General features: G+C 39.0%; 1 protein-coding gene across 1 annotated transcript; it reads right to left on the reverse strand.

The window, feature by feature from the left end:
- Window positions 1-13924: 13924 nt before the first annotated feature.
- LOC120536646 (interferon-induced very large GTPase 1-like) lies at window positions 13925-18034 on the reverse strand. The gene is made up of 2 exons (XM_039765073.1): window positions 14179-18034; window positions 13925-14063 (listed from the first exon to the last, which is right to left on the reverse strand). Exon 1 carries the CDS (start codon window positions 18016-18018, stop codon window positions 14755-14757), a length of 3264 nt encoding a protein of 1087 aa, XP_039621007.1. The 5' UTR covers window positions 18019-18034; the 3' UTR covers window positions 13925-14063; window positions 14179-14754.
- Between the last annotated feature and the right edge of the window lie 329 nt (window positions 18035-18363).

The following is an 18363-nucleotide window of genomic DNA, read 5'->3' on the forward strand; positions in this document are numbered from 1 at the left end:
GAAAGCTAAGTATAATTCTCTCATGTGATTCTTTGTTTGTACCGTCGTAATCACTATGGGAGGGATATCACCTTTTAATAGCATATCTCTATATTTTCAGTTACTTAAAATGCCGCAATTTAAAAGAACTTATTCCAACAAGACAGCTTTTGCTTTTGCAAACACTGTTTTGATGTGTGTATGTATGTGAATTTTAGGGCACCCAGTATACAAATGTGGTGGAAGTAAAACATTGTTTGGTTGCTGAATGGAATATAACCAAAAAAAGTTTTGTGACTTTGTGTGTGACACAAGGACACCCGCATGTTTGTTAGTGCTGGTGGCAGTGAGTCCCTAATTGGAGAACAGTGGTGATGATAGGTGGTGTAAGCATCACCCACATGTACTTGAATGTATGGAATCTTAATGAATCCTATGTGAAGTACTAATGAATGACTGGCAAAGTAGGCATCATTCATAGTAACTGTTTGTGTGGATAGGAACAGTGTGTGTGTGTGTGTGTTAGTGTTTGCTTACAGGGGCAAAAGTAGGCAAAACCATAACGAATTTGGCAAATTGAAATGCCTAAATTCATATTAAAGCCAGCTATCTTCCAAAGGAATGGCATAGGCAAGTAGGCTAAAGGAAGGAAATGGAAACGTGTAGTGAAGGTACATAAAGCAGAAGCTGAGCTAAATGTGCTACAAAATCATTTAGGAAAAATTTCTGATCTTTTGCTATAATATTACTTCTATTTTGAATTTTTACAGACTTTGGGATGGTGCAGGTAATAAAAAGTGAAGACAATTGGCAGAATAAAGTCCATTCAGGAGACCCGGTTACAACTAAAATATTAGAGCCGAGTGGTATTAGAGGCCAAGCTATTTCAATGAATGCCTGGAAGCAAAGTTTGAGTGTTGGTACCAAGTTGACAACCAAAAATATGAGATGGACAGAAACTGCTTTATCGCCTTTCATTTTGCAGATCTGCCCACACAGCAGAATAAAGGAAAAGGAAAAGGCCAAAGAGAAAGACGTGAAGAAGAACTGAAGAGACAGCAAGAAAATGACACTTACTGGGGTTTAAGTGAGTAACAAGTCCACAAGTCATGCAATAATAGGACTAGTCACAATAGCTATAGTTTAAAAGGAAAGGTTTGTTCATTACTGCAGCAAATTTAAATTCCAAGGGGTGGAAACTGAGAAAACCATCTAGGAATGTCAAAAATAAGGACATTCATTTTGGGCTTTATGAGCGTGTAGTGTAGATTCTGGGTATTAATTCATTAATTGGGATAATTAATATAATTAATACTATTATTAAAGAAAAGGTATACTGAGCAAATTGGTGAAATTTTTCAAAACAGCAAATACAGCTGGTACAGTCTCAAGTCATATGGGTTCTGAAGTCCTGCTGCGATTATCAGCTGTAGTACAGGCACAGGACCAGTGGGCCAATTCTGAACCGAGGTGTTTAGCACAGTGGGTATGCATATAGTGAGCAAACAACTCTAAGGGTGGCCTACAGGAGGAATGATGAGGGTTGCATAGCTATAATGTCTCATTGTGGTGATGCCAGCCTATACTGGTAAAGGCTGATGGCACTCACAGGCTACACCATGGCTAAAAAAGCACAGAAGGCAACTAAGTCAACACCAAATATATCAAGAGGGTCCACAAATGTTGGCTTGTGAACAGTTTATGCAGAGGCACATGTGCTCTTACTTGGGCAGAGGTGGTTGGCACTGGCACTTGTGCTATGTTACCTTTCAGATTCTGAAGTTAATAGTACAGCTGCATATGCTTTTATGAGTAGTTTGGGGCAGGGGTCTAACTAACATTTAGACACAGGATTGATACAGTCTAGGTGAACACAAATAACTCATAGAATAGACTAAAATGGCAGTGGGCTAGTTTGGTGGAAGGTGTGGACTTGTCTCATTTTCAACCACCAGATCTGATGAAATATGAAGACTACAGAAAGCCAAAGAAACAGATGAAGCAAGCTGGGAAAGATACAAGTCATCAGGAGCGCATTCACGTTCTTCAGATTGTCTTTGAAATAACGCAGATATGTAATGAACAAATGGTCACACACAACTGTTAACACTGGAAAAGCAATCACTTGCAACACAAAACACAAGTTGCTCAACAAACTCCTCAAACAATGAAGACTGTTTAATTATATTATGAAGACATTGCACAAAAGATTTATCAGGGTGGAGTGTTGTGGTGTGAAATTCTACATACAAATTGATAAATATTTTGTATGTCTTTATTTGTAATTTAAACAAAGCAAGGTCATATTAGTGTTTCATTAGTGAGAAGCATTGATGTTCCCCAGGCACTAAGTCAGGATGGTGATTTTTATGACAAGGTTGGGCGAAGTGGCAAAAAAAAAAGTTTGACAAGTGATTCTCTGCAGCACCCTTTTAATCAACCCCCACAGGAAAGCCAATTTACTTAGCTGGCAAGCGCCACCGTAACAAATGGTATTGGGAGCAGGTGTGAAACCATCATGCCACACCTTAAATCTATTGGTCTTAAGTTGCCTATTTGGTTTTAAATCAGAAGTTTTTAAGTACCACACCACCATATTGGCTGTAGGGCTTGGACAGAGAGTCTATAACTTTGCTTGCTTTACCCCTCCCTCTTTCTCTTGCACCATCTCCATGTAGAAGCATCTCTCTGTCATATCATTGCCATGAGGAGCACAACTCGACAGCCATATTGAGACAGGCATGTGGCTTGTTCTGAAGAAAGCTGACCACAAATGACCTAGAGACATTTAAAGTAACTACAAGTCTGTGTGCCGCCTGAAACTACACATCACCATTTATCAGGTTTTATGGTGGCCAATATTCACTTGTACTTTGCTTATTGTTATTATCTTATGAATATTACCAATAATACATTATTTAAAGTGTAACTTAACTCCTGTTAGTCTTTTACTACACTTATTTGCCTGAGGTTATAGATGTAGAAGGTAAGGTAGGGAGAAGTTATAAAGTACAAACCTTAGAAAGAGTGGTAAGTCTGTGAGATTTGAGGCATTCTGACAAAGGCTACACAATAAAGAATACAAAAGGAGAAAGTAGAGTCATATATTACTCTACCAAGACAAAACACATATAATGTACTTTTATATACTTTTAGAGAGAAATATATTTTTGTAACAAATAACATGTTGTCACAGATGGCTGGGGGGGCGACCCAGCTGGGACGCCCAGGAAGACCGGAGGAGGGCTTATGCCTCCCCCAGACCATATAGGGGCGACTGCCCTGGTGCCTATGGGGACCATGGGTACAGAGCTTTAAAGTTCAACCCTGTAGGGACCTGTGGTCACCGCCAGGGGCGCCCCAATGCCTTGGGAGCCCTGGACCTCAGTATTTCTACCACACCTGGAAGTGCTGGGAGGAAGAGGATCGAGGACACCCGGAGTGTTTCCGGGGATGCAGCCGGCACTTCCGCCACACTGGGGAGTGACGGTGGAAGATTGCTGGGAAGCACCTGGAGCACATCCGGGTGTGTATAAAAGGGGCCGCCTCCCTTCATACGATGAATAGAGTTGGGTGGAAGTAGGACGACGTCGTGGAGGAGGCAAGGAGGCGGCCTGAAGAGGAAGAAGGCATTGATTTGGTGGCCTGGACTTTTGAGGACTTTGGGGTTGTGTGGCACTATTGTAAATATGGACTTGTGTATTAAACGTGTGCTGGGTGACATTGACATGTCTGCCTGTCTGTGTCCGGGCGGGCTGCCACAATGTGAATTAATAGTTACACATAAGTTATGTGCCTCTCATTAACTGAAACTGCTGTTAACATTCTGCTATTTAAATTAATTCAATACCAGGGTTTCACCTCTCGAACTTGAATGTATAGAAGCTCAGCTTCTGTCTCACTTACTCACTCACACTGCCGCTAATGAAACACAAGCCAAGGTGCCAGCTTTTACCTGTCTTGCCACCCCGTTTCTAATTGCTACCTTTAAACATACTCAGCATATTTGTAAAACCCACTGAACCTATTTATATTTAATTAAGTAGAAACTCGAAGTTGGCCAGAAGCCGCCATTAATTCACCCATTAGGTAGAACTGCACATTAGTCTGCACGATATTCCTAAAGGCATAGGCTCACTTATTATACAAGTTCATACACAAGGACATCACCTTTAAGACACTAATATGGTAACAGTAATCACATTTCACATTTTGTTGTTCATCCAAAGATTTGAACATTTTGTGTTAAACATGTTTTATGTACAAATGTGTTGACACGTTTTCCTCTAATTTTTAACATACCGTGAAAATATTTTTTTGTAAGTCCTGTGGCCTGCAGGGGACTCTCAGCTCCCCAAAACCTGACATAGACAGGTGCAGACACAAGTTCAGAAGCACAACACAGGCATTTTTTTGAGCCGTGAGAAACTCTTCCCAATCATTTCCCACCAACCAATACAGTTACAAAGCACAATTACATGTGATGCTGAAAGTGGTTTCTTTTTTCTGCCAGATACATTTTGACGTGGCGCTCCATGTTCCTGAACGTATTTGCAAGCGTCTCGGTGGGCTGAACAGCAGTAATTTTACGTTGGATGTTTCCTTCAAATCTTCCACAGTCCGAGGTTTGTTCCGTTTGACTTTTCCTTTGAGCATATCCAAAGGAAGAAGTCTGGTGGTGTCAGATCCGGCGACCGTGGTGGCCAAAGCCCCTTTGAAATTACCCTGTTACCGAAGAAGGACACAATTTCTGCCGTGCTCTTTGCCAATGTGTGACACATTGCTTCATCTTGCTGGAAGTAACCTTCAATTAACTCACGATCATCCAGTTGATTCTGACATTGCTTAAATGAATTGGTGAACCAGTAGGGAAGACGCGCTGCTCAATACTGTACACCACCATCCTGATGAGAAGCTGAGTGACTGAGTGAAGGAGTATGGGCGGTATGCACCAAGAAGTTGCAAATGGCTGCCTGGCGCCTACCTCATCACTCCGACGCAGGGGCATCCTGGCTTTTTTGAAGCTCCATATACTGAGGCGCATTTGCATGTTGTTTCATTCAGATTGTTTTGTTCTAGTGAGAGTTATTACAGAATATTCAATGCCTCTTTCGAATGAATCTCTCTGTAAATGCAGCACACAGCACTTTCTTTCTCTTCTTCTTTTTTCTCTCCGTCTCTCACTCTCTCCTTCTGCCTCCACTCCTCCTCCAGTAAGCTTTGTCCCTCTTCCTTGCGACTCTGGCTCCTGGAGCAGTGGCAATTGGCTTATTTTATCAAGCACCCTGGAGTTCATCTGGTAGCCCATTAGCATTGTCTCGAAGTACTTCCAGGTGAGGCAGAAGCCCGCATAAACATTGCTCTAAATCTGTGCATTTCTGCAGATTCTGTAAAAACTGCTTTCTAAAAAAGACTCATTTCAATGAATCATTTTAGTGGGAGTTCCACTTGTATATGCCTCAGCACTTAATTAATTAATCACAATGGTCAACAATGATATTGTCATAAAACACCTTGAGGGTGTTTGAAAAGTACTCTGTCATGCTGAGGACCAGGGCTCACAAACTGTGTCCTCCCTTCACAGAGTTTGGGTGCTCCAGTTTTCTCCCACAGTCTTAAGACATGCAAGTTAGGTGGAGTGGTGATGTGTTTGGCCTGCGATGGACTGGTTCCCTGTCTGGGGTTTCTTCCTGCCTTGTGCTGTGTGCTAGCTGGGATGGACTCCAGCCACAGTGACCCTGATCTGGATTAAGTGGATTGGAAAATGACAAGATGTGCCAAGTGTCATACTGACTTCAGGGATGTATTCAGAATTTTTCTATCACCTACAGTTACAGAGAAGGAAATTTTGTAGGATCTCAAATTAGGAACTTTAATGACCAATTGAACCAAGTAGAAAAGGCTTCATGGCCTTCTTTCAAGAGTGTTTGTAGAAACGTCTTGGAAAATCATAAGGTAGACAACTACCAACAAAGAGAGGATGATCTTCGGAAATTGTACAAAGCCAGGGGATAACATGTGTCTTTAAAAATGAATCTCAGATTCTTAGCTGGACTTCTTTCATGTCAATGTCGGAGCAGTCATCAATAAGCATGGCAGTTTCATCAGGACATTTCTGAAAAGGACAAGCGACACCAAAACAAGTGAAGTCCCACTATGCTGGCTGACAACTGCTGGACCCCCAAGAGGTCAATGGCAGCAGGAAATGTCGGACTTCTGCCTGTCAGGTGAGACACTCTCAGCAAGTGTATACTATATAGTGCCCCATTATTGTAGAAGTTAATCATAGGTCACTTAAAATCTTTGCGTGATTAAGTTTATATATTTTAAATATTTTCTGTGATAAAGATTAAATATTTGAATTCAGCTTGAAAAATAAATAAGATTCACCAGCATTGATTCAAGTGACAAAAAAAGTTAAATTTTGCTAATTCCGTGTTAAATTGACCAATGCAAAGTGTTTGCTAGCACAGCGTGGAATTGAAAGAGAAGGGAAGAGAAGGAAAAGTAGTCCAGCATTCATAAGTGCTCTGGGAGTCAAGCGTAATATCACGTTTTTAAAATTTGACATCAACCTTTTGGAAATTGGTAACAAGTTTCTGAATTTTGATATAAACCTTTTCAAAATGTGACATTACCAGTTTCATTATTTGATGTCATGTACTGAAGAAATTGCATTCAGGGATTCATGTTTGATACCTAACTTCATGATAGCATTTGAAATGTGATATCTTTGAGTCTTTAAAATTAATCATCACTTAGAAAACCGATATCAAGAAATAACGAAAAGCAAACCCTTTTAACAGCATTTGAGGTGCAAACTTCAGTATCTATGTTTTTAATTTCAACACCGAGATTCTGAAATTTGATATCAGTTTTCAAAAACGTGACATCAAATTTACAAGAACTGATATGTTTTAAAACATAACATTGATATCCTGAAGTTAAAATCAAAAGTAATACATTTGATAACATTTTTAATTGTTTGCCATTGGGGAAAACATTTTTAATATCAAACTTCATAAACATTAAACAAATTATCAGCTCCAATTATTTTCCTTGATGTCAAATTTTCTTCAATGTGACATTAAATTTTAAAAGTTATATATACTTAAACTGCTGAATTACTGTATACTGAAATTCTTTCCCTAAACCTTTAAAAGAAAAACAAAATCAATGATCTTTTTACATATTTGGTTAAAAGTGTGTGTCTGTCATTCTAACTGAAAAGGCTGTACACAATATAAAATTATTCATATTAAAATTTAAAATGATCATTTTAAATTTGAAGAACTTGATATAAATTTTATATGAACTTTTAAAACACTCATATCTTGTGATTATCAAATTATAAAAATATCTGTGTTTTGATATCAAGCAAGGTGATTAAATGCTGGCCTGCAGTGGTGCAGGAATCAGGAGGTCCTTTGTCTGCTGAGCTCCCTCTGTTTCTACCTGCCACACACACACACACACACACACACAAACACACACTCACACACACACACACTCACACACACACACACACACGCACTCACACACACACACACACACACACACACTCACCCCGCTGTGTAAGGTAGTGAATAACAGCCAGACGCAGTCCTCTTGTGTTCTCACCTGTCTCACTCTGTGTGGCACACACAATTGCTTGGCCTCACTTGTTGTTTGTATCTTCTCATGCCCAGTTATGTCACAATCTGTCACTTTCAAAAACTAACGAGGTGTTAGGGAAAAAAAAAAAAAAAAGTTTGTAAATTTGAATGAATTTGTACCTCATTTGAACAAATTATGTAATTCATTTGAACCGTAAAGAACAGAACTCTTTTCAAGCTACTGCTTCTGTGAAGCGACTAATAAAGATCAATAACATACATATTATTGGGTGCAAGTTAAACCAATGTAGCTGCTTGTAGAGGCGATATCAGCAGTTACCTAAGGAAGTTTCACTGTATGCAGATTTTTTTTGCGTGTAATGGTTATAAACCTAACCCACATAAAGTGAGGCTCTGCTACATGTGCTGTTATTGAAGGTTATTAACCATATACTGTACATTACACATACTCTGTATATTCAATATTCAATGCATGTTTTTATTATTAAGTGAAACAAAAAAGACAAAACATGTTTATATCAATCACAATAAACACTAAATGCTGTAAGTTTCAGTCAGGCTGTCCCAATGCTGATAATCTTCTTTGTGTTCCCCTAATGGAGTGTCCAATATTCATTTCAGACAGACGCCTTGTGATCTTCTTCTAGGCCTCAGTGTGACCTCTCCATGTCCTACAAATTGTGAGAATGATTCTTTTTCGCTTCTCTTCTTCTTTATTTTCTCTGGAAAAGTGTAACTATGAAAGTGGCCATCAACAGTTACATCAAGTCTAGCAGGAAGCAAAAGGCTGCGACTGATGTCAGCCGTGAGGAAGTGATGTTTGATGCTGTCCTGTTTGCAGACAAATCTGGAACTACTCGGCCTCAATGGATTCTAAGATTTTTTACCCACTGTTTGTGGTCGGCTTTCTCCAGTGACTCTGGGGTCATCCAAAGACCCTCCATTTAGGAGGCAAAACTGGCCCATGTGGTGGACTGTGCTGTCCCATCTGGGATTCAGGCCTGCCTCATATTTAGTACTGCTAGAAGAATTCTAGAATCTTCTGACACTGCATGGAAGAAATGCTAAATAAAATCAAGATAGATAGAACTTGACATATGATTATTTGAACATGTGTTATTGTTCAGATTTAAAAATAGCTTGAAAAATTACTTAAATGATCCACTAACCCATTTAACATGTGGTGGAAACGATAATAAAAGAAGTTGAAACTTATAAAGAGTAAAGACTAACAAAAGCTATGGAAATAATATTTGTGATATCTTTATGAAATGATTACACAAAATTGGAGGATGTAGATGGGGGTTGAGAGGCAATCAGGGGCTGCGAACACAAATGGTCCTCTCGAGTGTTCAGTAAGCTTAGTCAGACAGCTGCGTTGTCCCAGGGGTTCACTTTCAAATCTTATTTTTTTTTTTATTAAGCTGTATTACTCACAAATCAATGCACTATGCAAGATGTTTTTATAATATAACAGTAAAACATAATTTTTAGCATAACAAGATTACCAGATTTAAATTGTTTATTTTTTTTTTATTCAGAAATACAACTAGGAAGAATTAAACAGAAACCCCCACCCTATCCACAATAGAGAGCATGCAATAAAGAAAGAGATCCACTGTGTTATATACTGTAATATCTTATTAATTAAAACAATAGGAGTATTGTAAAGGAGGGCAGCACGGTGGGGCAGTGGGTAGCACTGCTGCCTTGCAGGTAGGAGACCCAGGTGCGCTTCCCAAGTTCTCCCTGCGTGGAGTTTGCATGTTCTCCCCATGTCTGTGTGGGTTTTCTCTGGGTGCTCTGGTTTCCTCCCACAGTCCAAAAACATGCAAGTAAGGTGCATTGGCGATCCTAAATTGTCCCGTGTGTGTGTGTGCCCTGCCTAGGGTTTGTTTCCCTATCTTACACCCTGAGTTGGCTGAGATTGGCTCCAGCAGACCCCTGTGACCCTGTAGTTAGGATATAGCGGGTTGGATAATAGATGAATGGAGTATTATAAAGGCACAGACAGGAGCTCAGCAGACTTATTTTAAAATAAGATTATCGTACAAATTGTAAAAAAAAAAAAAAACTCAGAGGTGCGTTTCCCAAAAGCTTCGTTGCACTAAGAACAACGTTAATTTGTATTTAAGTACATGCGTAATGAGAAAAGGCTTTTCCCAAAACTGTTTGGAACTAAAGTTGTACTTAAGCTTGTTCGCTAGCTGCGTCTGACCCGACTCATATGTTAGTCCTAAAGCACGACGTTACCAGGCTGCCTCCTGCGGTACAAACAGAGACAGACAGAAACAGACAGTGGCCGCCAAAGGGAGAGTCAGAAGGTAATTGTGTAACAAAACGCTGGAAATGCTACAGGCTGTAGAAAAAAAGAACAAAGACATGAAATTAAAAAGAACTACTAATAAATGTCACGTTTGACCAAAGTCATTTATGTACATGAAATATTGTGGTAATGCATCTCTGAGAACAAATCATTGGACTGTAGCCGTGGAAAAGACTTCACCTAAGTGATGGTGCAATATTGGAAATACACAGGGAGCCAAGAACTGAAATAATGGCACTACTGCCCTATGGCGCTGCCTGGAAGACCCTCTGTGGCACTTTTAAGAGTGTAGACAGTTTTCGGCAGTTAATTTGCAAATAATATGCAGTCACCACCGGCCACATCTTACACAACAGGCTGCCCACCAGGTCGGTGTAAAAGCAAGGCAGGCTCACTTCAGAAGAATATTTTGCGCAGTTTATCTTTGATTTTATAAGAGGCTGATGTGTTATTATTCATATTTTTTATGTGGACATTAATGCACAGTATTTTTTACTACTTCTTTTACTGCTAAATTATGCACATCATTGTATATTTGGATAAACAAAAAAACAAACCAGTAAAAGTGAAAGACAATATTTGAATTATTGCAGACCTAAAAATATTGTTGCCTTATTCTTTTACAGTAAAATTCTGGTGACCTCAGCTGCCAGTTTTTTACAATAAATTTAACAGGTTTTTGTTTTTTACTGTGTATGTGTTGTCAAGGATTGTCTCTTTCCTGAGCTTGTGATGGTTGTTTCTCTGTAACGAGAGTACAGCTATGAACAGCGACATCACTTAGCGGATTGCAGTCAAGGCATCTGCAGGCTTAGGTGCTCATGGAGGGTTTTGCTTATTTAATGTGACGGTGTTTTTAGTTCGCCTTTCATTTGGCACTGTTATTTTATCTTATCATAGGACTAATGATGGTACTTTGCATTGAAAATGAACTAAATCAACTACTTTCAATCTACTTATAAGGTTTGTTGCAAGGCAAGGTTAGCAATGTTGTTCTTTATTATTGTTCTTAGGATTCCCTTCTTAAAAAGCCTTTCGGGAAGCCAACGTAAAAGTTGCTGATTTATAACCTATGTACTTCTTTAAGTTGTTTATTACTTGCTGTTTTATCTTGGTACAGTAATATATTGCTCTACTTTCCCCTATTGTAATATGAATTTTTAGCCTTAGAATGCCTAATCTCGCAAACTTGCTACTGTTTATAAGGTATTATTCTATAAAATTTATCCCCACCTTCCCCTCTATATCTATAACCTCAGGCAATTAGATGTAGTAAAAAGACAAGCAGGAGTTAAGTTACATATAAAATAATGTATTACTGATAATATTCATAAATAATAACAAAATGCAAAGTACATTTGAATATTGGCAACCATACAACCTGATAAAATGGTGATGTGTAATTCAGGTGGCACACAGACTTGCAGTTACTTAAAATGTCTGTAGTTAAGGCATCATTGGTGCTCAGCTTTCAGCCACATGTTTGTTCAATACGGTTGAAGCTGTGCTCTTCATTGTGTTGTCTTCAGTTCATGGTGTGATGGTCTTCTTCATCAGATCAGTAAGAGAGAGAGAATGTGGTTTATCAAGCAAATTTATGGGTTTTCTGTCCAACCTCTACAGCCAATAGGACATCATGGTACTTAAATGCCTATGACACAAGCCAATTCCAAAAAGCCATACCTCAGACCAATGGGGGAATAGAACATCTTAACACCTGCCACCCCCCAAGCCATATGTTAAGGTAACCTGGCTTTGTGTGGGAGATGAGAGAAAGAAACATTCGGCAAACTGGTTTAAGGCACATCCTCTTTTACAACTCTGTTGTAAAATTAAAAGAGATTCAGTCGTAAATTGGGGAAATGGGGGCGGTAAACACTAAATTACAAATAAAGACATACAAAATATTTATCAAGTTATATGTAAAATCTCACATCACAACACTTGCGAACACAAACGTTTTTTGTAAAACACTCCCCTGCTCAATTTCAAGCAAACAAAATTATATATTTTTTTCCAGTTTTGAAAAATATAATAAATATCAATTTCAGTTATGGAGAGTGCATTAGAATTATTCCAAATGAGCAGAATTAGTTGATACACAAACATTGAGGTTCAGAAAATAATGGTCAGTGTGTTACCAGATAGTCTACGCTCATCTGAAATAATTCCACAAACACTGGCGTAAAAGGGTCTGAAATGGTCATCCATCTTGCACTGTCTGACAGATAAGGAACACATTTCTACAAAAGAGCTATAATTTTGAACAATATCCCAAAACGTAAGTCAAAGGGAGGCCAGAGCTGACTGGCACAGTTCACAATTAGGGTCCATTCTCTGATGTCTTTAAGGTTGTTTGTCTGGTGTACAATTTTCTGCTACATTAAAGTGTGTTCTGCACCAATAAAAGAAGATTGAATGTTGCAAATGATCAAATTCCACTCGTTCCTTGAGTCTTGATAGAGAAGACTCTTTTCTAGTGGTGAACACTGTCATAATATTTGATAAAGTCTGCCTATAGTGTTCTCCTTACTAATTCTAATATTTTCTAGTGAGCACTGCTGGCAGAGTAGGGAAGTTTGGCAAATTCCTTTTTTACAAAATAGAAAAAGAAGTGTGCTAAAGAAATTTGTTATTTACAACAGAGATGATCAGAAGGTGCAAACATATTATCAATATAAAGATCTCTGAAGGTTAAGATGCCAGGTGTCTTCCAACACTTAAATATTCCATAGCTGACGGAAGGCTTGAAGACAAAATTATGCTGAAATGGAGCAGCAGACAGTGAGGTGTTTTCCTTAAATATATTTCTAGATTGGCTCCATATTTTGAGAGAGTGAAGCAGGACAGATGTGTACAGTTTAACATCTGTTGAAATCTTGTTTAATGCTTTCCATCAGACTGCCACAATTATGTCTAAAAAGATCTCTAAGTTTCCTTTTAACTGTAACTCGCAGACATATGAACTCTTCTTAATGAGTCAGGGGATAACCTTTTAATATGCTGTTATGAGTTGATTTGGTTAGGGTGCAGGGTTAGGGTTAGATAACAATTTAAATCCAAATGAGATTGGCAACGTTACATTTGGGTAAAAAATAGAATTATATGATCTACATAGAGAGTATTAGTGTCAGAGTGGATAGACTGGTATCCTAATAGAGATTGAGGTTAATTCCCTACCCGACTGGGAGGCCATAAAAGAACGATGTGGATGAACAAGTATCCCACTTGGGTTGTTTCCTGATACCTTTCCTGGCATGGAAGGTCTTACAGGAAGGACAGAGGGAATCTGCATCCTGGGGCCATGTATTCTTCCAGCACATAGGGTAGCAGCATCCCTCTGGTGTACACCTGCAAGGCATATGGAGAGCTGTAGTCCTTAGAAGTGGCCCTGTTTGGATACTGGATGCCACCAGGGGGAGCTGAAAGGAAATGCTATCCCTACTTTGGGTGACATCTGCCTGGCCCGTAAGTGCTTCCGACGTGCAATGCTTTGGCCCCAGAAATACTCACTGGACCATAAAAGACTACACCTCATCTGCATCAGGGAGTCCGAATTGGGAGGAGGTGGATGACACTTGTGGAGGAATGGTAGAAGGTGAAGGAAGGTGACCAAATGTGTGTCATTATTGTGCTGGACTAATGTAACTTTGTAAACTTGTAAGTGAATTACAGCACATTAAATGTAATTTTGTTTTACCTTAATTGTATATGGCACAGTTGTATTTGGTTTATGCAGCACTGGGGCACCCAATGGTTACCATAAGAGATATTTTTGTACTATCCCTTCTCTTATAATTCCCTTTACTTCTGAGTTTTGTAAAAGACAGATAGCCAGCCATTGAGTAGCAATTGAAAATAGCATTGTAGACAGTGGACTATCTCCAGCTGTCAAAATAAAATGACATATGTGTTTATGGATTTACATAAGTATCTCCATATAATCCATGTCTTGAAGGTCTTTAAAACAATGGCTTCAAATTAACATTGACTTACGCAGTGATGAGATGTTGATCTTTATTGGAGTTAAGGGAACCACAAGAAAGTAGATCCAAGAGGACAAAAAACCACCAATGTGTGTCCATAGCTGATTTCTTTTGTGTAATATGATGAAAGGCTGTTAATCATGTTGAGTTAGGACACTGCAATAGGACAGAAGAGGAAGGTTAATATACCTCACATTTTCTTCTTATTTGAAGTCAAATTGCAGCTGTTGTCTAAAATGACTTTACAAAATTTCCATATTTTGGGGGCTACCTTGATTTCTTTCCATTTGCTTATTACTCTTGAGATTGTTTTTTTTGATTCATGAATTTTGAGATCATCAAGGTGTACTTGATAGACTTTTTCCAGGTGGGTTTTCACATCATCCCATGTTATATTTACTCTTATCGTGAGAGGCTCATGCTTGTGCCATTCTGCAAACTCTTCATAATATTTTTTGTAAACAAATTGCCAGTAAATGGAAGTGTAGCCTTTGTAAAGTTGACCCCAATTATTATTTAGCAGGCTTTGCACGTCACATCCTTTCATGTGATCGTCGCAAGACATGCAGTTGATTGTCTTTTGATATTCATTTTTCCAAAATGCAAAGTAAAATGTTTGAAATAAGGTTCTGCATGGAAGCTGATGATGTTGTGCCTTGTTTTCAATGGCCAGTACTCGATGGCATCTTGAATAATGTTGGTGGTCATTCACATCCAGCTCACATGGTGTCCCACAAAATGGGCATTTCTCCCCACAGCCCTTCACAAAGCTCATCAGTTTCCTTGTGTGGAGGATTGGGTAGACTTCTTACTTTAGAGCTGGGATCCCATTTGTTTGCTTCTTCCATCACTTCCTTTTGTAAAACTTGTATTGCTTCACGCAGATTTGCAATGAGATGTGATGCATCGCCCATGTTTTAAACATATTATTGCCTAGGTTTTCTTTCTTTAGGACCATTATCTTTTCCATTTCTTTCATTAGCATATGCAGTAGTTCTTTACCTGTCTTTACTTCCTTTACATCCAAAATTTTCATCAGTTCCTCAAAAAGGTTGCTTATTATCCCCTCTAACAATAAAGAAAATTGTGTTTTGCCGTTCAGCTCACTTCTGCAGAATTCCTCTGCCTGTACTGCCAGCCACTCCTCAGCAAACCATTCATAGTCTGTGATGTACACCTTGTAGGCCTCAAAGTCCTCTCCATCATACAGGCTGACCAGGAGGGACAACTGAAAATTGGTGATGTTTCTAAGAACAACTGGTGCCCACGTCTCTCTCATTTGATTTACAATGTGCCTTGAGAGCTGTCTTTGGATCTCGTCTATGAGGGACGGCTTGAGACACAAATTGCAGAACTGATTTCTTACTTTTTTACTCAGATCTCGTTCATGATACATCTCACTAAATGTTTCCCAGTAAGCATCTTTTCTTTCTTGAAGTTTATCCAGTACATTATGTTCTCTCATAAACTTGTCATGCATTTCCTGAAAATAATATACTGCTGTTCCGCAGATGTGCAGCTTGATGTCCACATGAAACTGGCTGTTAACCAATTTATTGCCGTCCCCCAATTTCTCAGTTTGCTTGTCTATTTCTTTTATGACACCTGTGCAGTAACTCTGATCGTAATCTGTGGTCTTATTAATCAAGTCGTCCAGGTACTTGTTACACTTACTTATTAGAGTGTCAGCAATCTTCTGAACCTTCATGACATGAGTATTAGAGTTCCAGGATTTATTCACACTATGACCACCTTTACTGGCTGTTTTCTGGATGTCCTTTTCTTGGAGACCACCTTCAAACCTCATTGAGCCAATTTCTTTATCTGCATGACTGCCTACCATCTCAGTTGTATTTTTATACCACCATGAATGCGCCTTTCCTTTAATACCTGACGCAATTTGCTTAGCCCAATCCCATGAATAATAAAGGTAAGAAGACGTGGTGTTCACATGTTTATCTGTGGCAATGAAATCTTTATTTTCCATTTGTGAGAGATGAGATTCCCTCAGTTTTTCCTTTATGTCTTTCCTTTTTGATTCATCGGTCATTAGAGTGTTCTCCATTTCAGCTCTGATGTTGACATGATCTTCTGGAATTTCAAAGGACTTCATGTTTTTTTCCCACATCTTCTCAAATTCCTCTTTAAGTTGAGTTTCAGTAAGTTCATTTTCCTCCAGTTTACATTTTTGCACCAGCTCATTAACTTTCAGTTCAATCTCTTTTCCATATTTATGAATTAGCTTTTGAAATTTAATAAGACTTTGATGAAGTTTGATGAATTCTTCACATTTCCTCACAGCATTTCCTTTACATTCCGCACAAAGAGTCTTAATGTTCCCCTCAAAGAGATGCTTGTAGCTTTCAATTAATTGTCTGTTATTAACGCCACTGGTGAAATAGGCCTTAAGTTTCCCAAGTGTTTCCTGTTTCTGCTTCCTTGCTAACTCATCGACCTCACTTTTTAATGCAGGCACTAAATTATCGATCTCTTCACAGTTTTTAATTCTCCGCTCTGCATTTTCCTTCCACTCTATGAAGCTTTTCTGAATTTCCCACTTCCAGTCACTGTACTCAGATGACAGTTTTGAATATGCGACAGCCGCCAGACTGTTCTGAAAACTGAATAGGAAATCCTCTGATTTGACTGCATTGCTGAAGTCTTCCATTGAGATGATGAAGTCTGAGATCGTTAATGGTAATCGTTTCTTTCTTTCTTGTTTAATGTGCTCCACCAGCTCCTGTTTCAGTTCAAACACCTTCTCACTGTACCCGCTACTGACAGATGCCATCGGCGGCCAACTGTGCCACAGCCCTGGTATGTATTTTATTGTCTTCTTGATGTTGTAATGAATCACATCAGAAAATTTAGTATAAGTTTCTTCTTTGTTTTCCTGTATTGCTGCCATTTGTGTGAGAATATCAAGTTGTTTCAAAAGCTGTGTGACTCCTGACAAATTGAGGAGACTGGCGGAGAGGTCAGAGACATTGTGGTGAATGAAGTAAATGCTTCGTTTAATCCCAACTTCCTTCATCCTTATTAAGGCGTGGACAATGATCTGGAGAATATCCTGCATTTCTGATTTAGATTCTGATGACAGGTTTACTAAGATAATGTCACTTAGTCCAGTTATCAGTGTCGCCAACTCATTGTCATGTTCATAATTGTTTGTTATACTCAATAATTCCTCTGCTCTCAGCCCCTCTGTGTCGATCACCATAATGTAATCACATCCAAGCTCAGCTTTCATATCTTGGTCCACACTGATGAGCTGCATGAAAGCCCCCCGTGTGCACCGTCCAGCACTCACTGCAAACTGCAGGCCAAACAAGGTGTTGAGAAGTGTGGACTTACCAGTGCTTTGTAAACCGAGAGCTGACAAGACAAAAATTCGAGTGTCAGGATGTGTTTTTATCTGGACTTGTTTTAAAACATCTGACACCCATCTTATGGGAATATTGGAGACGTCTCCATCGATGAGTTCAACCGGAAATCCAGAAAGCAACATGTCAGCCGCAGCACTTGGTAATTTAGTTAAGTGTTTCTTCAAGTCAGGATCACTACAATAAAACGAGGCCTCATAAATCTGTCCGATTTCACGCAGGAAGTGCTCTAATCCCAGGGAGCTCCTGCTCAGTCTGTTAAGTAATTCTTCTTTCTCATTTGTTTCTCTAATTTGAGTCACCAGCTTTTCCTGTAACTCAGGTAGGATTGATGAGGAAATGGAGTCCAGTTTGAACTTCATCCAGTGCAGAAAGAAGAGTCGCTCATCATCGGTGCTCCCCAGGAGAGCTTCAATAAACATCTTAATAGCAGGTGAAAGCTCATTTTCTAACTGCTTCTGACGAAGCTCCTTCTTTTTCTGTTCTAATTCCTTAGCATATTCCAAAGGTGTTTTTTTGTCAGTATCTTTTAATCTTTGATATTCCTTGTCAATTCTAGAGAATTCCTGCCAATGCAGTCCTTGGAAAGGAAAATGTTTTTCTTTAAACTTTACAATCTTATTAGGGTTGAGATCAGAAAGAACTTTCTCAGCATTTGCTCTTCCAGTCTTGCATGGCTGGTAATCTTCGTCAATGTCAAAGCCCATTTTTCGGCAAGCAGCAGACATTCCTTCTAAGGTTACGTATCTTCTCTCTGCTTTACATATGGCTGACCAAACAGCAGACACTAATTCAGCATCATTTTTCTTTCCAAGTTCTAAAACATTATCTTTTGTGATATTACACAAAGACTTCAGGTGTCTGAGTCTTCCTTTTGCCGCTTCTGGTTTATTTTTAATATTCAATAACAAAAAGAAATTTGATTTGGATTTTGAAAGAGTAGCAATCACTTTCTCCTCTTCTTTCCCCAAAGTTATCCACAAAAATAAAGATCACTGAGGAAACCTCAGAAAGAAAGCCCACCTGAGTGGACAGCGACTTTGCGTCTCCTCTGAGGTTCATCACCACCATTG

The sequence above is a fragment of the Polypterus senegalus genome, chromosome 10, assembly GCF_016835505.1.
Source record: "Polypterus senegalus isolate Bchr_013 chromosome 10, ASM1683550v1, whole genome shotgun sequence".
Taxonomy (NCBI): domain Eukaryota; kingdom Metazoa; phylum Chordata; class Cladistia; order Polypteriformes; family Polypteridae; genus Polypterus; species Polypterus senegalus.